This window comes from Leptonotus elevatus, chromosome 4, assembly GCF_054856555.1.
Source record: "Leptonotus elevatus isolate MCC_2025b chromosome 4, RoL_Lele_1.0, whole genome shotgun sequence".
In the NCBI taxonomy this organism is placed as follows: domain Eukaryota; kingdom Metazoa; phylum Chordata; class Actinopteri; order Syngnathiformes; family Syngnathidae; genus Leptonotus; species Leptonotus elevatus.
The window spans coordinates 13,469,678-13,497,249 of record NC_141242.1 but is presented as its reverse complement, the minus strand read 5'-3'; the positions used below and the strand labels follow the sequence as shown (position 1 = coordinate 13,497,249).

The following is a 27,572-nucleotide window of genomic DNA, read 5'->3' as shown; positions in this document are numbered from 1 at the left end:
GAAGAATGGATGGAAGAATGGATGGAAGAATGGATGGAAGAATGGATGGATGGATGGAAGTTTGGGTGGATGGAGGGAGGGATGGGTGGAAGGTTGTATGTATGTATGTATGTATGTATGGATGGCTGGATGGATGATGGATGGATGAATGGAAAGTTGAATGATGGGTGGGTGGATGGATGGATGTAAGGTTGGATGGAGGGAGGGACAGATGGATGGATGGATGGGTGGGTGGATGATGTAAGGTTGGATGGATGAATGGAAGGTTGGATGGATGGATGAAGAAATGGAAGGCTGGATGTATGTATGTATGTATGTATGTATGGATAGATGGAGGGAGGGAGGGATGGGTGGAAGGTTGGATGGCTGGATGGATGATGAATGAATGGATGGAAGGTTGGATGGAGGGAGGGACAGACGGATGGATGGGTGGGTGGATGATGTAAGGTTGGATGGATGAATGGAAGGTTGGATGGATGGATGGACGGACAGACAAACGGACTGGCAGACGGATGGGATAGTCATTTCACAGCAACTAACAATGAAATGCATTGAAAAAAGTATTTTCAAGCAAATCCTAAAATGTTAATTCTCTACTAAACACGACAACGTACTTTTGTTTGTCAATGGTCTATTAAAGTAAATGAGAGTAGAGACACTTGTACACTTGACTTGTGGGAGTGCAGGCAAAAGATTGCACAGGGACACTGAAAGCAGCCCTTGGGGTGGGTTAAAAGAATACAATCCTGAAAAGGAATAGGTAACAACCAATCGTTGTGAAGTGGCCTTCAGCACACATATTATAATTTACACACGTGTATTCATGTATTTTTGTTTTTGTGTGGCAGAAACCCTTGACATCCAACCCTTACTGTTACCACTTTGAGTGGACAGGTTGGTCACATAAGGAAAATGCCACACAAATGTCTGTCATCCTATTATGTCATTTGCAAAATGGGTGTGTGTGCTTGTTTTTGCGTTTTTATGGCTATGAACAAAGTACAATTTTGGGAGGACTAAAATGTCATTCCAAGAAACTCGAAAAAATTTAAATCGTGTGGGTGTGTGCGTGTTGTTTACCTTTTGTTACATGGTGGGGCCAATATTACGGATTTCACACAGTTGTGGGGCCCACCTTTCCTTGTGGGGCAATTTTGCTGGCCCCCACAAGTTTAGACCTCTTTTTGAGGGTCAAGACTTGGTTTTAGAGTTTAGGTTTGAATTGGGTTATGGTTGAAGTAAAGGTAAGTAATGGTTGGGGTTAGGGGAAAGGGCTAGAAAATGGCCCGCTGAGTGTGTGTACCTGTTCCAGATGAATGTTCTTATAGATGACCGTCTGGTTCCATTCCGGGTTGATGGTCTTCTGGGCATATTTGGTCCTTCTCTTGTTGTCCACACTGCAGCATTGCGACAACACACAAAACACGTCATCATCACCTCCCCATCTTGGTGTTGTACTGTACAATATTCCATACACATGAACATAAAGGAAAAGATGCTTGTCAATATGATTGTTTCAAAATCATGGTTTGAAAGAAATGAAGTAAAAAAATACTACCATTAATAATTCTACAAAAGAGGCACAGAAGATTTGAAGGTGAGAAGCATGGAGAAGAAGCAGAAATCATGGCACATCTTGTCTTAACTACTACACAGAGCAGACACACAAATAACAAAAAGGATGGGAAACAAATGACAGAAATTGAAGGAAGGGTTGGAAAAAAAACGAAACAACACCAACTGAAAGCAAAGATCAGCACCACACTACCTTGCATTCTGGACAACCATGACTTGGCTGAGGGAGTCCAGAAGAGGAAGAGGAGGGCGGATTTTCACAAACAAGAAAGCCAAAAAATAAACAAAAAAACAACAACAGAAAAAAACAGTCAGAGAAACCCAACGAGCCCAAAGAAAAGGCAGTCAAAGGATAGTGAGCCAGGCCGAGGCGATCCATACTCTCGCTAGGTCACATCCAAGCACACATAAGGTTTTACACTCTGGAAATGCACCGAAGTAATCATCAACACGTGAGCGCAATTGGCCGACAGACAAATCTGAAGTGTTGTTCTTCTATCAGCCGTCAATGTTGAACGCAAAAAGAGGAGCTCGGCGATAGTGCTGTTGTTTAAGAAGATGTCTTTTATCTGAAACTGATTCTGTTAGGGAGACTAATGGCTCTATTGATCCCTGGGCTATTTTCAAGCTCTCACGGAGAGAGCAGTCAGAGCAACAACAACATCAACATCAACATCATCGCAAGTCTACAGTGGGGGAAGTAATGATTTTAACCGTTTGCTGAATTTGAGAATTTTCTCATTTACGAAGGCATCAATTGTTTCTTATTTTTAGGCTTGTTTGTTGATAAAGGTAATAAACAGAAGTAAAAAAAATGTGTAGGCCTACTCCCACTCACAAAGAGTTAGTCAGGATGACCTAAAATGTACTAAAAACTTCAAAGTTGAACTTAATGTGATCTCTTCTAAATATTTCAATGTATGGTCAACTGCTAAATGTTTCATTATTGTTTGATCAACAAGTCAGCGCAAAATCCACAACACGTGTTTAATTATTTATTTATTTTTTTATCCACTTTTATACCTTTCTGTGAGTCTTCCAGTCGGATGGATGGATGAATGGCCACGAAAGGGCACACCACCCCTTACCTTACCGTTCATTAATACAGTCGTAATTTCACACAGAATGGAGTTGTGGGAAGGGTCTAAAGCAGTGGTGGGCAAACTTGGTCCTCGAGGGCCGGAGTTCTGCAGGTTTTGAAGGTTTCCCTGCTCCAACGCAGCTGATTCCAATCAACAGGATCGTTATCAGGCTTAGGCAGAGCTGAGATGAGCTGACCACATGTCAGCTGTGTTGGAGAAGGGAAACATCCTGCAGGACTCCAGGCCTTAATGACCGAATTTGCCCACACCTGGTTTAAAGTCTCCTCAACTCATTCAAACCCAAAAACTTATAAATATGTTTTTAATAATTTGTCCCGCACTCCCAAAAACGTATTTATGATTCCTGATGAAAGAAGAGACTATAATCCTTTTTTTTTTGGTAGGTTCCATGTTTTTATAGCAATAGAACACAACAGTTTGTGGGCCTTGCAAAATCTGTCACAATCCAGTAAAACAGCCGGGAGCAAACTTCAGTGAAAGTGGCTGGGAGTGAATAAAGAGACATTGAGGATAGGAGTCGACGAGCAATTTTTTGTGTCTTCTACAGAAAATGACTTGAGTCATGCTGGATGGATGGTAAAGACGGATAAAATACAAAGTAAAATAATTAACGGAGCTACTTGCAGGAGTCATTGTTGGAATGTGCACAGACGCGTGCCAAATGGGCACCAGCCAATCTGTGTGAGCCAGAATTCTGAGTTCAAATACTTTTGTCAATAAAATGTATTCATGCATGCTTATATAGTTTGTGGGTGTGTGTTTTGACTGAATGATGGGTGACTGACAACTATAAAAATACCAGTAATTTTTTGTGAGCAAACCAGCTATTCAGCCGATAATCACATCATAAGTTCCTCCACTGTATACACAGTAAAATACAGTACGATAAGTTTCTAGGAATTACACCCCCAAACAGTAAGAAGTAGTCTAGTAGTCTAATAATTACAAAGAGCACAGTCATCAAGAAGTAAATAGGAAGAGCGAACTCAGGACGAGGACACACACACACACACACAAGGGCGCAAGGCAGACAAGGTGCAGACATGAGTAGTCACTCGCAGATAGATGCTCACCCTCTCCCAGGCAGCAGGTAGACCTTGACGAAAGGGTCCGAGTAGCCGTCGTTATCCCTCGGCGCCAGGTTTCTGGCCTGGAGCACGTGAACGATCAGGTTCCCCACGTTCCTGTCGTAGTTGATCTGCAGCTGAGGTGGTAGAAGGATTCCTTGCTATTGGCGTCTGGTGGACATTTAATTGGCCTATTTGCTTTTCAAGTACCACGAAGGAAGAAATGTTTGTCATCTTCCGGGTTGTCGAAGGCCTTTTGCTTTAAATCTATTGCGGCAGCTCAAAATAAACTGATGTATATTTAAATGTATAAAAGTGCCTCTGCACGTCCAAACCATCTCAATATTGGTTTTATCCCTCTAAAAGCTTTGCCCTGTACTAGTTTTGCTCCACTCTGCACTGTGAATCCTTCCCAGCTTTATCCCTCTCTTCACTGCCTTCTCCAATGTGTACAACTATTTCAAACACCGCTGAGGTAGTTAATCTTTGCTCGCTATGGTAATGTGAGAGGTGCCGTTAACCTTATTCCAAGCCCGGCATATGCCATTGGAGCTGTTACTTTTTATGACTACTGTTACTTATTGTTGATTGAAGAGGGGAGGCAATGTGTTTTCTACCTGAATTTCTCCAGTAATGGGATGAGACATCCTTATCATGTCTGTTGGCTGAAACAAAAGAGGAAAGATTTGAATTTGTCAAAAAAAACAACAACACATATTTGAGCCATCATGACATTTCAATAAATCAGATAATATATGCATTGCAGACAAAAGGCCCTGTTCAAATGCCCAGTTTTTATTATGTAAATAAAAAAAATGACAAATCCGTTTCACCATTACTGTAACTAATAAAACATCTGAACTGTATTTGATTTGATTAATACAATTAGTAATAGTAGTAAATAATAAGACTAGCAATATGACTTATAACCTGAACAACGCTATAAAAAAAAAACCATCAATAAATCAAATCAGATCGTCAACAGCAATAATGTGCACCCGGTTGTAATTGGGGGTGTGCTATCTTCAGAATGAACCAAGAACATTCAAACTCATGTTAAAAGGGAGTCAGCAGTGCACACAACTGTCTTCAATTAAAGTGACTCTTATTAACTCCCAAATCAACTTCAGCTGTTCCAGTACAGTCATATTAATTTTAGGAATGAGTTATGCTGGTCTCATTTCTATCACAAAACCATGGCATTTCAACAGGGGTGTGTCGACTTTTTATATCCACTGTAAATCTTTCTGGGGACTAAAATGTCCTCATAAACAAAACAAGTGATGTAAATAAATGTGTGTTTGTGTGCGTGGCATTGTGGGGCCAACATTTTTATATGAATTGACAAGCTGGTCTCCCAACAATATGAGTAATGTAAATCAATGTGTGTGTGTCCTTGCACACCTCCTCGCACACTTCCAGCGAGGGTCACGCGCCACAGGACCACATTTACTTGTTCTATCATAATTGGCCTGTCATTGTCTGATGTAAAGCATAATAGCATTTGACCTTCCTCCCTGGGGGAAGCCTCCCCTTTGACGCATTGTGTGATGTCACGCTAATGGAATCAAAATGGCTGAGGTGGACCAAGGATGGTGCTGACGCATGAAACGGGCCATCGGCATTAAGAGGCAGGGAATGCAGTGCCCCACCACATGCAACAGACACTGTTGGTATTATTGATTGTGTGTGTTTTGTATTTAATGCACAGCAGTGATTCAATTGTGTTTGAGTATCATTGCTAATGTTAGTAGTATTAATGGTAATAGTAGTGCCCTTATTTATTTATTTATTTTCATTAGTAATAGTAGTAGTACAGAGTATGACATTATTCATAATTCAAACTGCTACTCTGTTTTAGAGAGAACATTTTACAATTTAACATGAATTAATTTGAATTTAAAAAATAATAATGATATAATTTATTATAATTATTTATTTTTTAAATTAAAAACTATAGCAGCTATGACTACTACTACTAGTTATTATTATTATTATTATTAATACTACTACCACTACTACATGCACTGACTGTATTGTATTATAATACTACTGTATGTCTATATTACTACTTGATTAATAGTAGTAGTCAGTTGAATTGTGATTATTAATGTGCAATTAAATCAGTACACTGCATTAAATACAAAATATTTTTATTAATGTATTTTATTACTGTTATCATTATGACTTAATGACCTAACTATTATTAATAGTAGTTAGTTAGTAGCAAAACAATTTGCTATTTTTAATTTGAATTATTGAATTACTATTGTTAGTATTTTGTTTATTTGTATTATTAAATAACACAGGATATCTTATTATTAATAATTATTACATCATATAACATTATAATCCATATTCTGTATTAAATAGGAATACATTTTAGTGTTCCTACTACTACTACTATTATTATTTATTTTATTTTTTTATTATTATTTTTTTGTTTTGTTTTGTTGTACCAAACCACAATTTATTATAGTTTATTACAAACTCAATTCCAAAAAAGTTGGGACACTATACAAATTGTGAATAAAAACTGAATGCAAGTATGTGGAAGTGCCAAATGTCAATATTTTGTTCAGAATAGAACATAGATGACAGGTCCAAAGTTTAAACTGAGAAAATGTATCATTTAATTTAATTTGGCGCATCCTAAAGGGGAAGGTGCAACAAAGAAAGCCCAAGACAGTTGAACAGTTAGAGAGACGCTTGTTAGAAAAGAATTAGACAGCATTCCTATTTCTAAACTTGAGAAACTTGTCTCCTCGGTCCCAGATGTTTGCAGACGTTGTAAGAAGAGGGGATGCCTCACAGTGGTGAAAATGGCCTTATCCCAACTTTTTTGAGATTTGTTGACACCGTGGAATTTTTTGAACAGTTTTGATAAATTTTCTCAATTTAAACTTTTGACATGTTCTCTATGTTCTATTCTGAATAAAATATTAAAATTTGGCACTTCCACATAATTGGATTCAGTTTATATTTACAATTTGTAGTGCCCAACTTTTAAAAAATTGGGTTTGTAGTTTATTAGTATTCTGTGTGTGTTTGTGTGTGTGCGTGCGTGCGTGCGTGCGTGAGTTAAAAATAAAATCATGTCATATCGATGCCTTCTTAAAATAATCGTCTGTCATTTTTTTCAGATTTTTTGCATCATGGAGATGATTAAGGTTCGAAATTTTTTTTGCAAAAAAATGACTTAGGCAATTATTTTAACTATTGTTTTTATTTTTTATTATTTTAATTATTGCGACCCCAGCAATTTTCATGCAATAATGCAAATATCACATTGTAATTCCATTTGACTACCTTGTGTCGCTGTTTCTTATTTACGGCAGGTGATGCAGGCTGGCCGGGGCTGGGCACCCCGCTGGATGCGGCAGACCCGGTGCCCGAATGGAGCAGAGTCGATCGCTCCAGCACCGACAGCGCGCCCAAACCGGCAGGCCCTCCGAGCCCGACGCCAGTCCCGCCCATCATGCCCGGGGCCTGCTGCTGGGACACCTTGTGCAGCTCTGCGGCCAGCTGCTTGGGATCCACGCCGGGAGAACGCTGTCCTCCGACTGAAGCAAGAAGCCGTGTAGTCACATTGTGATAGTGTAACATACATGCATGCAACTCCATTGTACATACCAGCCTTAAGCTGGACGTGGTGCTCCAGGACTTGTGGGTGCTCGGGGTCAGACAGCATGTTAAGATCGCTGTTTGAAATCATACATTTGGGGACATTTGTAATATGAACCAGTGCATTTGAGCAACAATTAGTCTGAGTGGTCAGATGATGGGGACGTGAAGAGGAGTGGAGAACAGAAGGGCACAGAGGAGTCATGGGCATGCGCTGATTGGCTGTATAGACCTTTTCAACGTTACATCACTAAGGTTGCAAAATTCTGGGGAATTTTCTAAGTTGGATATTTTTTATTGCAGGTAACAAGAATAAACTAGGAATTTACTAAATTGAAGATTGGCTTTTAATAGAGTACTTAAATAGGGAAAATACTGAAACACCAGGTTTCAGTAGTATCAGTGGTATCAAAGCTATCTATTTTGCAAGAATATCAGTTCATGACAAAATTCTATTTCAAATAAATCACCCTCAGTTGTTTCTCCCATGCAATGTTTCCAATTTGGAATATTTTCCAAAATTCCCTGAAATTCTTACATTTTTCTTCTACATCTTAAATTCTCATGGAAATGTACTGCAAATTTACCAGAAAATGTTCCAAACCCGTAGATAATCTTCACGTAATATGTACGGTACTTCAGGGTGTCAAAAACGCAGATTGCACAAGTACTATGCAAACCCTTACGCATTGTTTGACCAAGACGAAGTGATAAAGTGAATTTTTAGCTTTCTTCTTGATTGACATAGTTTTAATTTGTCACATGCAAGTTGAAAAGAAGATAGATCAAAAGAAGTAAATTGCTTTGATGGGGAAAGAAATACTGTCTGTAATTTCCATTTCCAAAGGTTTCTTCATTTCAAATAGATGTGGTGGAAATTCAAACGTAGTCTACATGATTATCAAGGGACTGGCTAATGAATTGACTTTTTTGTCACTTGGATATCCATTCAAGTGACTAAAAAAGTCAATTCACACACAGTCGTCTTCCAGAATGCTCACCATTATGTGTTGCTAAATGAGTCAAAGACAAGCAAGCATTTTATGCATACCTGTCCACTCAATTTAAGTCAAATGTATGAGATGTTGTCTCAAGGCACTTTGCACATCGAGCCAAGAACCACACTCCTCACTACAGCAACCTAAATGAATTACACATGATCACACATTTGGCAAAAGAGGTATGGAAAAACTCCCTTTAAGGAATAAACCTCGGGGGGAAAGAACAGGCTGTGTCAGGCAACTGTCTGTCTGTTGGGTTGAGATGGAGACACAAAAGGGATAAACAGAGCAGACAGAGAGAGAAAACAGGATTGTATTTTGAATGATCCAGGAAGGGACCACAGAACAACGTCTAACAACATCAGCCTGGTGGAAGTTTGATTCCCATTCTGTCCCTTTGAAAGTGTGTGCTCGCAATCCCAACTATTTATGACATCCATTCAATTTATCTTCCTCACCCACAGGTTCACCTCAATGAATTGGGATTGTATATTTAGCTGCGCATCCCCAAACACAACTGTTGTTCCTCCACCCAGAAGTACCAAGGTGCATCTTGTTTACAAACATTATGAAAAGGTCAATACAGCATGACAAAGAGGTTTCAGAGGGAGCGACAACAGCGGCGGAGGCGGCGAGGCCAAAACGGGAAAAGCTGTGACATACAGTCGCACGCAAAGCTCCGCCTCCACACACGGCTGGCCCATGATGCCTTGCACTTCCTCGTAGGTCTTTCCCGTCAGCTGCACGCCGTTCCACTCCAGCACCTGCATGCCTGTAATGCCGTGGGTGAGGGACACATGTCATTAGATGCTACTAGTGATAAGAATATAAGATTGGGGTGTTGTTGGGGACCCCCAAATATGTACATTGTCACCGTTTCCAAGAATTGAGGAGTCTAAGGCCCCTCTAAGCTTTTTCTACTGCCTTGTGCTCAGGTCCTAATTATAATTTCAGTGGTACCTTGTCTTAAGAGCTTAATTCGTTTTGTGTACAAACTCGTAATTTAAAGGACGGGCAACACACTGTGCCATGGCATCTCGAGTAAAGAGACCCAATGGTGTGCACTGGCCAGTGCCTTGGTGGCCCGTCAAAGCGTCGTACTGGTTCCCAATGTTGGATGATGGATTTTTTATTTTTATTTTTTTAAATATCCGTAATAATCAACATTATGGCCGTAACGAGTTCAGTGACTTAAAAAACGGAACTCTGTAACTTTTGGCAGCTCTGTTATCCTAGAAAATGTTATCTATGAGTAAAAACATATGCCATGTTCAGGAAAGGTTTTTGAACAATATTTGATGACAGTAAAACACATTTGATAGCTTTAATGGAATTATGCTGTACCACATCTTGGTCTGAAAAAAATATAGCATCGAGTATCTGGTCTCTTCATTTCAATTGTACATGCATGTAGTCAGGCTTGGGGAGTAATGAAACACAGGAATACAGGAGAAGGGGAAAAAATCATGTAATCAGATTACAGGTATATTTATTAAAAATGGGGATTATTTCGAGGGATTACAATTTCTACAATGAGAGAGGGAACAAGAGAGAGAAAGAGAGAGAGAGGCCGTTGTGTAAGTGGCCAGTTTAAAAAGTTCAGGAGGAAGTGGCGACCGGTATTCACTGTTTGGAACATACTTGGCTTGCTGAAGGACCAATTTACCTTTAACAATTTTGTCATCATGAGCATACTTGGTATTGGAATAATCCAAAGTAATCAAGTTACATTATTTTAATATTATGCTATTTGGATCGGATATTTTTTTTTAGCAGGTAACTTGTAACTGTAATGGAATACATTTTTAAAAGTGACCCTCGCAACCCTGCATGTAGGTAGTTGAATTGCACAATGAACAAAAACCACAGCACCGCAAACTAAATGTCAAAAAACTGTACTGAATGACTGTTCGCTTACAAATAAGAAACCAGCTGCTCAAATGAATATGCATCTTTGTTCCAAAAACTGCCGCTGTACCCTGCAATTCATTTTGTCCTCCACATCCTCCTCAGCCTATTTGGGTTTGCACCTGCAGGCATGTTCTGACGCGCCACTCTCTGCGTCTTTTCCGTTCAGCATGCGGTGGGTAAACAAACGGGCTCCCTGACCGCACCATCGCCAACTCATCAGCTTTTCAAAGATTAACCTTCCTCCTTTATCAAAATTACGATGAGAGAGCCACCACAGCGGATAAACACGAGAGGCAACCAAGAAAACAAGCTGTAATTGTACGATTTGGCCTCAGCTTCTAATCTCTTCTGTTTGCAAATTGCACCTCAGTGTGTTAAGGAAAGAATGCACTTGCCTCTGCTGTATAGGGCTAGCTAAAAATAGCTTAATGACTAACACCACCCAAGGTAAGCTGAAAGGATGTGATGTTCTGTGCACCAAGAAATGACAGCATGTATGTGACACTGTGATTCTGTCAAGCCTCATATACATCAGTTCTTACAAATAAAGGGCACATATTGTGGAAAATTTACTTCAGAGTAGCTCATATACACAAATAGTTGGGTCTCTAACGTGTGTAGTACAAAGCCACTCTGGCATCACAAGCCAGCTAATTTACATAATATCACCCCTCACCTGGTTTCGCCACCCATAACTTGGCAACCAAGCTGGGATAACATCTGCCATTTTTTGAGCGACAGCTATTCTCGATTTTGCTTCACTGTGACATGACAAGCAGGCAAATTTACAGCTACGCTGGTCGTAGATCCGCCATTTTCAAGCAACTGACTAAACATAAATACTATCAGCCAAAGCCATGGGTAATTATTTGTAACTGCAGATGAAAACAGAATCTGCAGAAGCCTCCAACACCATAAAAAAAAGTGACTGTTGTCTGTAGTTGTTGCTCATCACTTTTTAGCAAGAGAAAGGGATCTGTATACTTGCTAAATGAAAAGCGACAAAGCCAGGTTAAGATGCAAAAATGTCACACACATCTGGGAACTGTTTTAAATTGTGTAAAACAAATCCAAAATGTAACACAACTTCCCCAAAAAAAGAAACACATTCCACTTCCTCTAATTGTTGTCTTACCCTCTGTGACTTTCCCTGTTTGTTCCGCAACGCCACCAGGGATGACTCTAGCAACATAGGCTCCGATCTCCCCTCGGCTGCCCGGGATCTCCTTGCCGCCAACTACCCGGATCCCGAGACCATTCCCTAAAAAAAAAAAAAAAAAAAAAAACATATCACAATCAAGGTCTATCCACAAAGGGGGGGATTATTCACACTGTCCCTATGACTTTGTACCTGACACGCTAGAGTCCCTCTGGTCTCTGGTGAGCTTGATACGAGTGTGAGGGAAGACATAAGGGACCAGTTTCATCTGAAAAAAAAAAGTAATCACCAGCATGTATACACTGCTCATACCATCATACGCTGGTCTTACAATCTGCTTTTATGAGACCATTGGCTGATCTTTCGTCAGATTTTCAGACATTGGTCATTTTAGTCATTAAAAGGTTAATGGTAAGGGGAAAGAAATGATTGGTTTGCCTGCAATCACTGTTCATGTAATTATTGGCCAACTTTCTTACGGTCTAACCTTCAGTGGCTGTTTATGCCGCCATTGTCCGGTCTTACGGTCAAGTCATCATTGGCTGATTTTCTTTTCAGTTACTGTCCTGTCGTATTAGATTGATGTCTCTGAGGGTCATGAACTGAATTGTATTTTGTGATATATTAATTAGCATCATAGTAATCATTTATTTGGCAAATCTAGTTCCAAGCAGGCATTCTTAAGTTTTCAATATATTGTAGTACATCATTTTGTGAATGTGGAACTTACTTGTCTCCTATCTGCCATGTGTCTGGCCTGTGGATGACCTTCTCTTGGCTTGTCAAACCAGTCGGTGTCCTCTCGTCTCAGATGGTAGGCTGGGCAACGAGAGGTAGCTGTTAAAAAGCTTGCTGGTAGGTGAATAAGGTATGTATCTACTTGAAGCATTAATCAATCATCATCAATCTTCAAATCAAGCTTTGGAAATGCTGTTTCCAATATGCCTCACAAAGTCTGTTACACATCAATTCACTTGACGTCATGTTGCGCAAAAATTATTGTTTTCTTCCGCTTTGATAAAGACTGAAGGAAATGTGCGTTGATGCATAAGCGTGTGATTCCTACATCAGCTTAGAATAGAGACAGATACTAAAAGCTTATATACAGTAGCCTATGTGCTCTCACAAACCAACTTAATTAATACATTTGTGCAATCTAATCGGATCCAATACGAGTGCCGTACTAAGGATTATGTCTTTCCATAGATGGCAATGCTCGGTATTTGGTGGGTTATCAATTTAATGATAGTGAGTCCTTAAAGTTGTGCAATCTGGATTTGAACCAAATCGTTAATAGGGTGAGTAGTTTTGATTTTCCTTTACTTTGGTTTTAGTGTATAACAGTAAGTCTCTTTAACTGCAGAGGTGGGCACTTCCGTCTCTCCGTCAGCCCCCGTGGTTGACGGGTGCCCACACACATTTTCAGCAAATGCTTAAAGACGCAAAGTCTCGATTAGATACAGTGATCAAGCACCAACTGAATAAGGTTTTCATCCGTCAACCTGGCTCAGTGCAGATGATCGTTCTCAGTCCGTGTATTTTTTAGGCTTTGTGTCATAAACCATTTGACGAAAATGTGCACACTTGCTGAAAATGTGAGCATATGTCATTGTCGGGGCTGAACAGAGAGACGGAAGAGCCCAAATCTGTTTATTTGTTTACTTGTTATTTTAAGCAGAACATTTCCATCTTGTGAAATGCAGGATTTTGCTCTTTTACTGATATTTCATTTAGCCGTTATCATTATTCTGTTGAGAAACTTATTTCTCCTGTATTGCCATATGCCCTGTGGCCCTTGAACTTGTAAATTTATGTAAATGTTAGATAAACGCTTGATCCCATTATCTGTGCTTCTTGGATTAAGTGTTCTTATCAAAATTAGAGGAAAATGTTCTTATCAAGAATCGGTGTGCAGCAGCAATGTCGACCTTGAAGGCTTTTTTTCAGTCAGAAACTGACTTGCAGTATATTGGAGTTTCATTCCAAATACACATCTTTGTGAGAAAAACATACATGAACACAGACAACCAGAAAAGCAACTGATATGCTCTACGGAACCACTGTGATGTGCAGCCATTCCCCAATGATGCATACTCACTTAAGTCAGTGCAGCAGATGTGCTATTGTGATGGGTCATTCCCAAAATGAATTGCAACTAAGGGTTCCACTAAATGGCATGAGACTTTCTACCACTGAGATGCGAGTCATTCCAGAATGGGTCCAGTTCATAACTTATAGAAAAGTGATACATTCAGGAGAGTAATGATATGCGACACGGAGGCGTACATTCTGTATGTTGCTAGATGGGAGAATGCTCTCACCTTCTATATTCCAGTTTGGGCCTCCAGCTGGGGTAAAAAATTGTGTATATTTATATATTTTTGAAAGAATGATATATGTTTTGTTTTGTTTTGTTTCAAGAAATGCGTGCAGCAGCCTGTGAAGTCAAGGAACTAAGCTGAGAGGAGCTTCTATGTACTGGGAGTGTATGTTGGCACATGCAATAAAAGCAGGAGTTAATGTATGATGCATGCTTGAAATTACAGCAACCAACTAGCCGCTACGTGTACACACTTAAAGGAGAGGCACTATGAAAAAGACACAAGATACACTAAAGGGGAAAAAGCTCATCCATCAACCAGTGTGTAAGTGGGCCTTGAGAGTTGGTTAACTATGATACTCTACCGTGTGCGATACTTTCATGAAAGATTCTGGCTTCCTCTCTGTTCAACATCAGCACGGACTCACTGAGTCCTGTAATCAAGGCAGATTGACACTTATATGTGGAGTCAGCACACAAATCATCTTCTCATTACTTAGAAAGAGCCTACACAAAACAATCCACAAGCTACATGTGATGTGAGTGGAATACTAATTCATCATCAAGACAGTGTTTAGAATTTGTAGTGGGAATGTGTGTTTTGCAGCGACACATCTGGATTTCTTTCTAAAATGGCAATGAGGATAACAGAAAATATGGAAGTCATTGACTTTATTGGGATGGAAAATCAAAACATATACTGTACTGTGAATGCTTCTAGAAAAAACATGCAAGGATGCAAAATCAAATGCAGATAATGAAAAAAGACAGAATTAACCAAACACAATTTACATGATAATATGGCGATAGTGTAAATTACTGCATGTCTTTTATTAAGTTATTAACATAATGTAATGGAGACTAAAAATATACAAAACAAAGACGACTAAATGATGACAAGACATGCATATAAAATCACATAAGAAATGTTGATAGACCTTAATTGTGCCATACATAAACCCAAGCTTATGCACTAAAATGGAGAAGAACAGCATGCAACACATTAAATAGAATCATACTAAATATGACACAGTAATATGTAGAGTAACATGTAACAAGCAATGCATATTTTAAGTACTGATGATTGAATAACACATAAGATCACTCAACAGTAGCATGCATGACAAGCAAGTCCACACAGTTGAGTTCTTGCAACGGTCTCTGGTTCCATTTACCTTCACTGTCCGACATGGCACCTTGTAAGTCGTCCATGATGAATGCGATATCTCGGTCATAGCCGCGAGTTCGAGATTCTTCCCTCATGTGTTGTTGCACCTCTGGCAAGGAATGGCTCGAACCAAACTGGTCCCTGGAGTCAGCAGAAATTGGAGGGAGAGGTCCTGCTGATGCCCGAGCCATTCCCATTGGTTGCCCCACCGGGCTCAAGGGGCTCTCCTCCTCGGAGTTCTGTGCAACGATGGGGATACGGCCCCGGCTATGGCTGATAGGCAAACTGGTGGGCTTTGTTCTGGTCACACCAGGAGCAAACGCTGCGTCCAATACCTCCACCTCAGTTTTAAGTCGTAGTGAGGAGCTGGAAAGATCACGTTTGATTGATAGATCTAAGCCGTAGACGGAAGAGGGTCGGGAAGAAGGACGAGATGATGGTCTGGAACGGCTGCCGCTTGGGTAGGTGCCATCATCCTGGGCAGAGGCCCTAATAGTGGACCCAAGTCCTATGGACTGACCCAAAGAGCCCGCAAGATTAGCTCCCAGTGAGGAGCCCAAGTACTTTTGCTGTTCGGATATGTTCTTTCTCAGTCCAAAGGTAATCTCATCCTGAAGTAGCCTTGCCCTGGCCGCCAGGTTTGTGACAGATGAAGCTCCAGATCCCATGTAGCTGCCAAAGTCTGGCTCCAAATCCTGACTCTCCTGAATGGGGGAAAATTTTGTGATGGCCTTTGGTTCTATTAAACCCTTTTTGTTCTTCATCTGTTTCTGGTAAAGCACAGCAGCCGGGAGTTGTTTTGCAGCCTGCTTCTCAAGTGTGAGCCTTCCAATACTATATTTTTCTCCTTTAGGGAAGTGGCGAAAGCTGCTATCACTGGACAGATACTGGGGAAAGCCCAAGCCCGATAAATGTTCGAGCCCTTCAGTTCCTCTCCGGAACTCCTGCTTGATCTGTTGCTTAAGTAGCTTTAACTCATAGGGCTCCTCCATACTGTCTTCTTCTCCTTTACCATAACCTTGAAGTTGGGACTGGCCTAAAAAATCTGCTACCTAAAGGGGGAAAAAGGGGAAAAATAAGTATAACAGAAAGGAAAGTGGAGAGAGTTGACAAAGGTAATTATGAAGAAAAATGATGGGGGTGTACCTCTGTGCGTCTGACTTCTGCTGCCCTAAGTAGTCTGTCTGCCTTGGATAGTTCTTTATCAGGCAGGTTAAATCCAGAACCCAAGCCAGTGGTACTCAATCCCGTGGAGCCCTTGGTGAGTTCCCCTATGTCCTCAATGAGCACATAGTTTCTGGCATGGTGGTGATCGATGTCAGCATAGAACGAATCTGCAGAAATGCTTGACATGGGACTAGAAGCCATGCTCCTCTCTTCTAGCCCGAGCCTCAAGTCCAAGCTGCCATACTTGCCTCCGAGATGAGCCACCCCAAAGCCGCTCTCTGAGGAGGTCGGCACAATGATTAGAGGCTGGTTACGTATGACCTCATAGTTAGTTGCGATTTTAGGCTCTAAATCAGACAGGTTGGTTTGACGCTGCTTTCCTTGTTGTAAGAGAAGGGCATGCTGGTAGCTGCTTGTCTGATCCTGACCGTGGGAGAGTGATAGGGTCGAGACATGTTGGTACGGAGACACCTGTTGATGGTAAACGGACTGCGGTTCATACAGATTATGTTGGGTATAATGGCTCGTGGTTTGAGTTTGGGGAACATACTGGCCGTAATGAGAGTAGGGACTTGTGAGTGTGTTGTACTGGGAGTCAGCTTCTGTTTGCGGGGGTATGAACTGATCAAATTCTGATTGGGGTGCCGTCCGTGGCCTCTCCAGGCCATCACTCCGGTCATCTCTAATGTTGCTAACCTCACTATCTGACATGTAATCTCTTTCTTCTGCCACTCCCTGGAGATAGTCCCTCTCCCTCTTCTCTCGCTCTTTCAGCAAGACCTCCTTTCGCCGATTGATACCCATTTCCAGGTACCTGCAATCATAAGGTATCACCATTTACCATCTAATTGTTAATTCAGGAACGTTTCTTTGACCCCTTTAAACAAAGTTGCTAATGTTATGGGTTCTCACACAATAATACCTTTCACAATGCGTGAGTTTGGAGAGGTCTCATTGAATGATGTCAAGGCAGCCTTTTAGCCTATAAACTAGCAAGGTAAGTATGGGCATACAGATGGATTAGGGAGGATGATTGCAAAAGAGGGATGAAAGCAATGGGATTAATCAAAATTATGGGTGACAACCAGAATCGTTAATGGATTGTGTCACACAATCCGTGCAAAAGCAAATGTTTGCTGTTTAATCTGTAGCATCTCACCGTAGCTTTGCGTCAATTTCCTTTTCCTCTTCATCCAGTTCAGCTTGTTTCTTGCGTAGTTTTGAAGATTCCCTCTCTACCATATCAAGCTCTTTGTCTATATCCTGCAGGATCTTGGCCCGGGCCATTGTAGTACTGCGAGCTAGCCGACGGCGGGCAGAGTTGGTGCTGTAGCCTGAACGTCCCATCAGCGGGTCGCCCTCAGGGGGCGGGTCTGGGAGTGTTCGTTTGACCTTCTTACCTGTGGTAGAGGGGGAGCCTCGACCCTAGAACATATGAACAAAGAATGAATCTACCTTTTTTTTAATCAGGATTACTTACTGTATTATATAAATTAACTTTGTCACTCACTGAATATGCATCTGCATAGTAGACACCCATCCTGTCTTCTGTGGCAGGACTCAGAGATTTAGGATCAGATAAAGACTTCTGGCCAGGCTTCAACCGAGGGCAAGAGGAAAATCTGCTTGGATCAGCAGTCAGCATTCTCTGTCCTCCAACTGATGTATCATGCAATAGAGGGGGCACTGACGTATAGAAACCTCTCGACCTCGCTGTGGCATCAGTTGTGAGGTGTGTGCTGTAACCCACCTCAACGGGTGTGTGGCTTCTGTCCGAATCTGTCTGACAGCTAAGACTACCCCCTCGTTGAGAGCTTTCAGGAGCTGAGATGTGTTTGATTATTTCCACCTTGGTGTCCATCTGAATTTTAGGACTTTTGATAGATCCAGAGTGGTCGGTCTGAACAGATATCTCAGCAACTGTCTGGATAGCAATGCTAGACACTTTTGAGCTATGTTTTCCTTCACTGCTGTGTTTTCGGGAGCGTCGTCGAGCTTTTGTGGGAGCATCCCATTCGTCTTTGTCCTCGTCATCACTCTGAGCAGAGCTATCAACGTTTCTTTTGTTCTTCTTTCGTCTTCCAATATGCTGCTTTTCAGCTGAGTCTTCATCGTCTGTCTGCACCCCACTGTCAATGATCTTTTTGCTTGTGTCCTGAACATGTTGAAGCCGTTTTGCTATGTTATGCTGTTTCTGACTTTCTTCTAACTGTGTTCCAATAGATGGACCTGTAGACTCATCTTTGACAGGCCAGTATTGTCCACTGTCCCCTACTCCTGCATACTTAGCCTCAAGAAGGTTTGCCGTGGTACCTGTGCTACCATAGTGCTCGTCTAACTGCCGCTGGAGTTGAAGCTGGAGTTGCTGAATTTGCTGCAATTGCTCTTTCTGCTGGGCATATGTCTCCTGCTGGGCCATCATGTGAGCATGGTGTTCTTCTTCTTGCTGCATGAGAAGCTGTTGTTTCAGAGCCTGGAGCTCCTCAAGCTCTTGTTGCACCATAACCTGCTCCTGTTCACGATAGCGCTGGATCTCCTGTCTCTCCCACTCTAACTCCTCAGCAAGACAGAGCTGTTTAAGCTTCTCTAGCTCTAGAAATTCCCTCTCCATCTGGTACTGAGCCATTTTAGTACTGTCTAAGCCAGGGAATATTGGAGAAGAGGCTAACACATCTAGGGAAGCTGCGAGTGCTTCTAGTGTGGCATCTGAGTACATTTCTGGATATCCTGTTATGATGTCAGCCAATGCTGTGGGTAGAAGCTCCTTTGGAAGCCCTATGTCATAAGGAATAATTTGACCTTGGTCTGTGGCAGGGTTATAGCCAAACTGTTGGGGCACAGGCTGATTCTGGGCTGTTGATGTGGGCACTAAGGTGGTGCTAAAGACGGAGCCAGGTTGTGTGGTAACTGCATATGTTGATGGAACTGGGGCTGAGACAGAGGAGTAAACGATTCCATCTGAAGTTCTGAGAGTATTACTGACACCAAAGGAGGTGAGTTTGTCCTGAGAAGATGTAGAAGGAGTCATCCCACCAAAGGTTGCAGTAGCTTTGCTAGTGTAGTCTAGAGGTTTACCTGCCATAACAAGTCAGAGCGATAGTTTTTACTATTTGAAATACACACCATTTTACAAACAGTCATTTGGTCTATGAAGTAAGCCTACTTAATCTGGATTCACATGTCCATGCACATGCATATTTGAAGCCATTTTTGGCTAACAAGATGCAAAGCCAAAATATTGCGGGAGCACACGCAGGCAAACACATGCATCTGTTTGAAGAAAAGGGGAAAAAATCACAAGCGTTATAAAACAATACAACTAAAAGAAGAGCAACAGAATGCTAAAATAAAAAGCCACTGAATTAAATGAAAATCCAATTTATCATGCAACAGAACGACTACTATACTCACCAGTAGGAAGTTTGGTGGCAGTGAGGTCTACAGCGCCATCTGTAGATCCATTGAGATAGTCATAGTCGATGTTGGCATCATAAGCAAAAAGTTCTAGCTCTCTGAGTCTGGCCTCAGATATGAATGCTTTTTCACCATTCACGCCTGCAATGCCATACTGTCCCATACCATACTGATGGCTGGCATCTCTTTGGACCAAACGGTTGTCAGGCTGAGTTGTGACAGGCGGTTGTGTTCTACAACTTCCAGTAAAAGGTAATTTGTAAATAACATCACAGCATACACTCCTTCTACCAGCTGTGAGGTCAACTGCTGTCCCATCATCCTCAACAACAGTGGTTATTACTTCAGAACTTGTTCCAGATAATGCTACCATAGATCTTACTGGTCTGTAGTTGGACAGATCCATAGCACCCGTTGCCTCCAAAGATATAACGCTGGTGATATCTGTTGAGGCAGGAGTAACTGATTTCTTGCCTTCCCTGACGAGCGCTCCATATGAAAGATTAATTGGTATGTCTTGAGCTGTGGGTGGTGCAGAAGTAACTACAGGCTGGGAATTAACTGGTCTGTATACAATTTGTGCCACTGGTTCGCACGGTTTGTATGTGGTGAGAGGTAGGGGTAAGGATGTAACAGGCCCCTGCAAGTCGAGGGGTTTCTCTGCTGGTGGGTTGCCGTATGAAGCAATGGTGGCTGTGCATGTAACAATTGTGATGCTATCAGTTACTACTGACAGCGTAGTTGCAGGGACAACTTCAGCACTAAGATTTACTATTTCTGGCTGCACTGCTGTGATTTGACGCACAGAATCGTTGAATGGCTGTCGATATAGCTCAGGTGGAGTTAAATCCATGCCTTGTTCAGTCATCTTCGCACCAACCTTCATAGTACGTAGATCCATAACATCCCCACAATAGATTATCTTTCTATCTTGCTTAGATTGAACTTGGTATTTGCTTTCATTGGATTTTATGGTGGCAGCTACGCTGGGTGGAGTATGCTGTGGAAGTCTTTCATGGACAACAGACACGGTAGTTCTCTGGACCTCTGTGGTGACGACTTGGGTGACTAAGCTCGGTTTGATTTCTGCAGGCTGGCCTGTAGTTGATACTGAGGAAGAGTACTTGTGACTCAAACTAGAGACAACCTTCTCAGGTCCTCGAATCTCTTGACTCTCAATTGATTCTTGTTGAATTTTAGTGATGGTAATCGGCGCAACGGCTATATCAGGGGGGATGTCTTGTACTGCAGGTATTGAGGTTCTCCTTGTGTACGCCTCAGTGGTTATCTCCAGTGGGCGATCATATTCAGATGAATATGTTAATAGCTGTGGTGGTTCAATTGAAGGAAATGAATCTTTTCTGTAGGTGTTATGTACATCACCTGGGATATCTTTTTCAGCTGACATGTTTATTATCAAGGGCTGCTGCATGGTTAAAGACTGTCTTCTTGTGCCAGCAAAGACCCCAGTGTTAACAATCTGGGAAGACATTTTATAATCTGTAGGAAAGGTAAATATTTCATTTGTGCTATACGGTGGTTTATCTGTGTATGATATTGATGTCCTCCTTTCACCTGAAGTTTGTTCAGTAGTAACTTCATGGGACATTGAAGACACTGCCTGAGATTGTATCATGGATGACATTGGCACTTGACTCACAACAGCCTCTATTGTTACATTACGTGTAGCATCTGGTTGCAATGCAATGACCTCAAGTGGAGGTGTTGAGCATGGCATGACTGACGTTTGAAGTGTTTTATGCATTTCAGGCGTATAAGTAACAGGAGGCTCCTCTGGCTGTGGGGACACACGTTGTGACTCAGTTTTAACAGCTGAAGGAATCAGTTCTGGAGTTCGTATTACAGGAACTGGTGCAACCTCTTGATGCCTCTGAGGTAATGTTGGTATATCTGGTATGGTAACAACATAATCATTTTGTGGTTCTACCACAGATGGTTTAGTGGTCCACCAACCGGCTGCAGAATAGGGTATATGCTCGGTTGCTACAGGTAATTGCTCACTCATTGCCATTGGTGACCTTAATGCAGTTTCTGTGATAACGATTCCACCAGTAATTTCTGGTTGTGGTTGTGCGTTTTCTATTCCAATTTCATGCTGTGAACAAAGATTGTTGGAGTATACTGTAACTGTATTGTCTTGGGAAATGAGTACATCAGAAGCTAACCGAGGCTCTATCAGAATAGATGCATGTTGTGTCAGAGGCTGTTGGGTCGGCATTGTTTGTAGTTGGGCCACAGGACCTTTAGCGTCAGCTAAAATCTCTTTTGAAAGTGTTATGCTTTCTGAGACCACTTTTGGATGTTGAGTGACAGATGAGTCATATTGTAATGCTGCAGTGGCTTTACTCTGCACAATTGCTGAAGTCCCTATGCTGTATTCTTGCATTGTTGTTGATGGCAAGGGCTGATAAACGACTTGTTGTTGCTGCATTACCACAGGTAGGTATGGCTTCTTTATTGGGTCTGGTACACTACAGGCCTGAACTGGTGTTTCCGGATCAGGGTATGTCACAAAATAATCTCTTTCAGGCTGCACTTTGGAGACCACAGTATTATTGGGTAACACATGTTCTAATGGAACTGTTGAAGCTATGGTTATTGGCGGTGGATGCCTTACAGCGGGGACAGATGCTCTTCTTACAGTGGTCTGTGCTGAAAATGTTTCACTGTGTGTTTTCTGCTCTGAAGGGGTTGTTCGAACCACTGGCCCTTTTGTAGCTGGAATAGATCCTCGTCTTGTTGGTGCCTGGACTGTTATCACTTCTGTTGGTGAACCAGGCTCAGACGGCAGAGTTATCACCACATATGTTTTCAAACATTTGGCATGTCTGGGAGATAGCGGTGACTTGGGAGACGTTGCCCCTGACTTACTCTCCGCAGGTCGAGTCAAGCTAAGTGACAAGGCATTCGGTGGTGCTTTAGTCCTAGGCAGTGTTGCAGCTTTTGGTGCAACAACATGAGGTGGTTTGACACTTTCTCCTGGTTTGTGGCTGAAAACCAGTCCAGCAGGAATTATTACAGGCTTAGGTGGTATTGGTGGAGGAGCCTTAGAAGAAGGACTAGTGCCGGCTATAGAAACAGAAACCTGGTATGCTGTTGCTGAAGCAGGAACTGGTGACTTTGGATAAATAGTGGGCTTTGGTAAAGTGGAAGAAGGTGGTGGCGGAGGTGTGGCAGCTACAGGTATTTCTACCATTTCTACAACATTAGTTCTCACAGCAGGTTTAGGCGAGAGTGTTGGAACTGCTGACACTGTAGTAGATGGTAATGTTGAATCTGTGGTTGTACTCACAATTACGTGCTGTGTTTCAGTACTTGGTGCCTGAGATGCAGGGGAGGATTTTGTGCTGTCTTGATTAGTTTGCCAAATCCGAGACATGTTTTCCACACTTGGCACTATGATAACCACATGCCCTGCTCTCGTTGGAGTCACTACTTGAGCTACAGCCACGTCATCTGGTTTCATATCCTCCATTTGTGGCTGTATGTCCACAACTACAGACTGCATTGGCTGGGCTGCAACTGTGGTTCCAGTCGAGATGGTGGAAGACACAATCGTGGAGACATGCTGTGCATCCCTTATTGGTAGCCGCACTCCACCATGCTCAGGCAGTGAAACTGATGTTGACCGTGGTGGAGGAGGCGGTGGGACTTTCTTTTTGATGATAGTAGTTGATGGGGTGGATATAGGAACCATTGATGTAGCTGCTGGTTGAACTGAGTGTACAACACTTGGTTGTGTCTGGGCTTTGATGGTTGAGATTGGTGTAGATGTATGTTTTGAGAATTGAGATGTAGTGGAAACTAGGTCTGGCATCTGGACAATTACTGGGTCTTGGTATGGTACAGGAGTAACAGTCGAAGTAGCTACAAGAGCTGGAGATGAAACAGATCCTTGACTAATGCTTGTAGTTGATAGCTCAGTAAATTGAGCTGTGAGCTTGGCTGTGACAGTGACAGGTTCTGGTCTTGATGCTGACACCTCTAGCACTGATGGGGCCTCAGTGGGCATTTGGGAGGGTGATGAAACCAAGTCTGGCATTTCAACTATAACTGGAGGAGGACTCTCCACTGAGGCTAAGATTGAAGGTACAGGAACATATGACTTAGCTTGGACCACTTCCGCTGTTTCAGCTTTAGACGGATCGGACACCACATCTGGAATTGCTACAATAACTGTAGAGCTTTCTCTAGAAGATACTTCACTTTTAGTTGACCTAAGTGGCGAAGCCTCTCGTGGTGTTTGAGTTAAGAAACATGTTGTAGGTGTAGAGAGAGGGGTTGAGTCTGATGATTGAGGTGTTTGAGCCTGGTAGGAGGATGAAGATGTGGCATTAGATTCTATAGTGGAATCAGGTGTGGCCGGTGAAGTTGGTGGTGACTGCGGCGATACAGGGGAAGGTGTAGTAGTCAGTTCTGGGGCTGATATTGGAGTTGGAATAGGTTTTGCTTCTGGGATTTCACAGACCACGGATATCGGTTCCATTTCTGTTGTCTCGGACAAGGGTGAGCTTATGAATTGGTCGTCTTTAGTTTCAGAATCATCACTTGGGGTAATGTCGGATGAAATACCAACACCATACTCATCTGCTAGACTGTCATCCTCTTCCTCCCCTGATGAACATTGTGTAATTTTAAGGTCAGGTATGGGGAATAGTGCCTTTCTAAGTGCAGGATCAAGAGGTACCATGGGTCGAACAAAACCTATAGAGCCAGATGTGCTCGGAAAAACAGTCATCTCAGTTCGCTTAGGAGGTTCAGTGGGGCGTGGTGGAGCTGGTCGTTTTTTCTTTTTGACTGGCGCTTCATCAGAAGCTTCACCACTTTCGGGAGTCATACTTTCTCCAGTGTGTGATATGGCTTCCGTGGGCATGATTACAACGCAGGTCTCAGGAACTGGAGGAGACACAGACGAGGCTGATTCCAATGCTGTCTGGGCCTGTTTAAACTCTTGTTCTATCATCATTAATTCCCTCTTTTTTTCCATCATTTCTTCATATACTTCCTCTGGAGACCTGAGTTTCTTCAAAGATTCAGTTTCAGGACTGATTTCCTGTTTAAGTTCCATAGCTTGAAAGTCAGTCATCATTATCTCAGGCTCCTCAACCAAGGATTCATAAAGATAGTCCTCAATTGACATGCCACCATAAAGTGGCTCAACACCTGGAGGACTATCACCTGGAATAGATTTGGCCTTCTGGAGAATGTCCTCATATGCTTCTTCTGCACTCTTTAATGATTTTGAAATGCTTTCCTCCCCTTCAAATAGCTCAGATGGAGTGTATGGTATCACTGTTGGAGAAGGTTTGCCTCCTATCTGTACAGCCTGTTGTGCTTCTGGCTCTGATTCTATGCTGGCCCAGTACTCAGAACTAGATGTTATACCAGTTTCCTCCCTTATCATGACTTGTCTAAGATCCTCTGCAGAGGAAGCACTTTGTTTTGGAGACAATCGACCATGCACATTGAGTTGGTTCTTTTCTTTGCGAGATTTCTCTTCCTCTGACGAGTCTTCAATGGTGGGAAGTGGCTGGGTCGCATGTCTGTGTTTACCCTTGCGAAGCTGTTTGTCCCCAATAAGCCTCCTGTGACTTGGACTGCTATCACTGTCCTCCTCCAGGGATGATGCTGACGTAGGTGACGACCCTGGTGTGAAGCTAGATGCTTGCACACTAGATGAGCCTTTTGACAGAGATTCAGTGATGCTCTCTACCTCTTCATCAGTGCTTTGTCTATGTCTGAAGACCGGAATAGCTTTCTTTAAAGTCATGCTGGGAACTGTTTCTTTTGTTGTGGCCTCGCATGTCGTTAGAGGGGATTTTGTCCAGACTAGTGTGCTTTCATTATCTGTGCTGCGTTTGCTCGAGAGTGATTTGCATTTTATGGAGGCATTATCAAGCCCAGCCTTCTTGATAGCTTCCTCATTGGACAATTTCCTTTCTTTCTCATCCTCCGAGAGAGACATTTCCTCTTCACCGCCCATATCCATGATCTGATTGCGGATGAAGTCTTCATCTTCTATAGATGAATCAGCACTTTCTGTTTTGATCTCCTCGCTGATGGATGACACATCAGCCACCTTCAGCCTCCTCCTCTGAACCTCAGGGGAAGGTGAAGGTGTGAAATCACTTCCGCTGCTCTCTTCCATTACTGGGAAACTAAGTCGCCTTTTACCACGTCCAACAGCCTCCTTAACTGGCAGGCTTGTCTCTTCTTCTGTGTCATTTTTACTCACACTGCACACCACCTGCTCCACATTTGGTTCCTCAGATAAGGGTAAAATCTGAGGTTGAGCATCTTCTTCAGCTTTAGATGTTGCTTTGGGACCTGCCTTGGGAATAACTTGGTTGTCCAGTTCATCAGGAGATTTTTCCATTTTCAAAGGCTCTTTTGCTGCATCGTCCCCCACCTAAAACACAAGAACACAAAATATCTGTAAAGCAAATCACTGTTGTAAAAAATGATTCTGTTAGGCAGACATGAATTATCACATAAACGGATCACATAAAAACAAAGTTTTCTTACTTTCATGGTGATGTCCTTTGTAGATTTTAATTGTAGCTTTGGGAAGAGAGCGATGTTGGCCTTGCTTTCAGCTGACTTATCAACAACTTTATGGCTGGCAGTTGGTGTCAAATCTGGAACTTCTGATGGTTCATGAGACTGTTCCTGAATCTGTTCATTCTGTGCAGGTTTGATATGCTCAGTCAGTTTAATTTGGTCTTCGGCATTTGGTATTTTGACAGCAATCTTCTCTGATGAAGGCTGCCTTGTTTCATATTTAGAAACTTCAGTTGTTGCTTCCGAGAGATCAGGTTTTGATATTTGAAGAATTTCTTTTATACTTGTCTCTGCTTTCTCTAAATCTTCTTTTCTGTCAGCTGTTAGACTTTTTGAAACATCTGTGCATGGAGGTTCGGAGACCATTATTGGTTGAACAGGTTCTGCTGCAGGTTCAACTAAATTCTTGTTTTCCTTTTTAACGGGTATATCTTTCACTGCTTTGGGTACAAGTGAAGACTCATGTTCAAGTTCAACCATTGCCGAAGCTGCCACCGCTGAGGTTTCCGCTTTGGTTGTCGGACCTATGCTTCCCGTCTTTGTGGAGGTCGGCGTGCTTGGTGACTTTTTAACCACATCTGCAGGTTGTGCCTTCGCAGGGGCTGGCTTGTGGTCTGCCTTTTTGGTTGCAAGTATGGCTTGAGTCTCTTGTACTGCTGATATAGGTGAAGGCTGAGGTACTTTGCTTGAGTCTCCTGTTTGTCCCAACAAAGCCTTTTGGGTGTGGCAGGTGAGACACAGCCACTCTTTCTGTAATAAAACATAAACACGGCATATTGCATAATTTGTTATTTGCTTCGCTTATACATTCTCTGTATGAGATAAGGTCCTCCAGAGCTTATAAAGGTATGGAGAGTTATCTCATAGCAATATTAAATGGGCTACATTGTGAGAAGAAATAACTAACATTAACTCAAGGCTATATTTTTTTATATCCACTATTGGACTATATTGACTCTAAGCCTCTGATTTGTGATCGCCCGCTGCTACTGCCGATGGGGGTGGCAAGTGTGCAATTGATTTTCTGTCAGACTTTCCTTTGGCGCATGTGAAGATGCTCGGCTTTCAGCACCCCAGACGGAGCACAACGTTTTATAACTCCTGCCTGCCACGTACGCACACGCACACACACATACATTTGTCTTTGTATCATCGTGGGGACATCTCATTGACATGATGCATTTCCTAGCCCCTTCCCCTAACTCCAACCATCAAAAATGATTGCCTACCTCCATTCCTTACCCTAACCTCAACCATAACCCAATTCAAACCTAAACTCTAAAACCAAGTCTTGACTCTCAAAAAGAGGTCTGAACTTGTGGGGACCACCAAAATGTCCCCACAATTTCAAGTTGGTCCCCAGAATAATAGTTAAACCTGCAAAAAGACACATGTATGGGCCCCACAATGTAGCAAAGACAAAAGCACACACGCACACACAGCTTCTTAACCTACTGATCTCTATTAGACAGAGTGCTTTG

General features: G+C 42.2%; 1 protein-coding gene across 1 annotated transcript in view; it reads right to left on the bottom strand.

Annotated features, from left to right (window-relative positions):
• The window catches only part of pclob (piccolo presynaptic cytomatrix protein b), a 59,043-nt gene that overhangs the window by 9,833 nt on the left and 21,638 nt on the right, over positions 1–27,572 (bottom strand). The window contains exons 12-29 of the mRNA XM_086072621.1: positions 26,056–26,841; positions 19,507–25,939; positions 17,606–19,170; positions 17,255–17,520; positions 16,075–16,909; positions 14,936–15,980; positions 14,126–14,194; positions 13,762–13,788; positions 12,171–12,259; positions 11,633–11,708; positions 11,417–11,542; positions 9,034–9,142; positions 7,379–7,446; positions 7,055–7,308; positions 4,363–4,410; positions 3,752–3,882; positions 1,769–1,795; positions 1,304–1,397 (exon numbers count right to left, since the gene is read on the bottom strand). Coding sequence (XP_085928747.1) covers positions 1,304–1,397; positions 1,769–1,795; positions 3,752–3,882; positions 4,363–4,410; positions 7,055–7,308; positions 7,379–7,446; positions 9,034–9,142; positions 11,417–11,542; positions 11,633–11,708; positions 12,171–12,259; positions 13,762–13,788; positions 14,126–14,194; positions 14,936–15,980; positions 16,075–16,909; positions 17,255–17,520; positions 17,606–19,170; positions 19,507–25,939; positions 26,056–26,841 — 12,048 coding nt within the window. The remainder of the gene's footprint in view (positions 1–1,303; positions 1,398–1,768; positions 1,796–3,751; positions 3,883–4,362; positions 4,411–7,054; positions 7,309–7,378; positions 7,447–9,033; positions 9,143–11,416; positions 11,543–11,632; positions 11,709–12,170; positions 12,260–13,761; positions 13,789–14,125; positions 14,195–14,935; positions 15,981–16,074; positions 16,910–17,254; positions 17,521–17,605; positions 19,171–19,506; positions 25,940–26,055; positions 26,842–27,572) is intronic.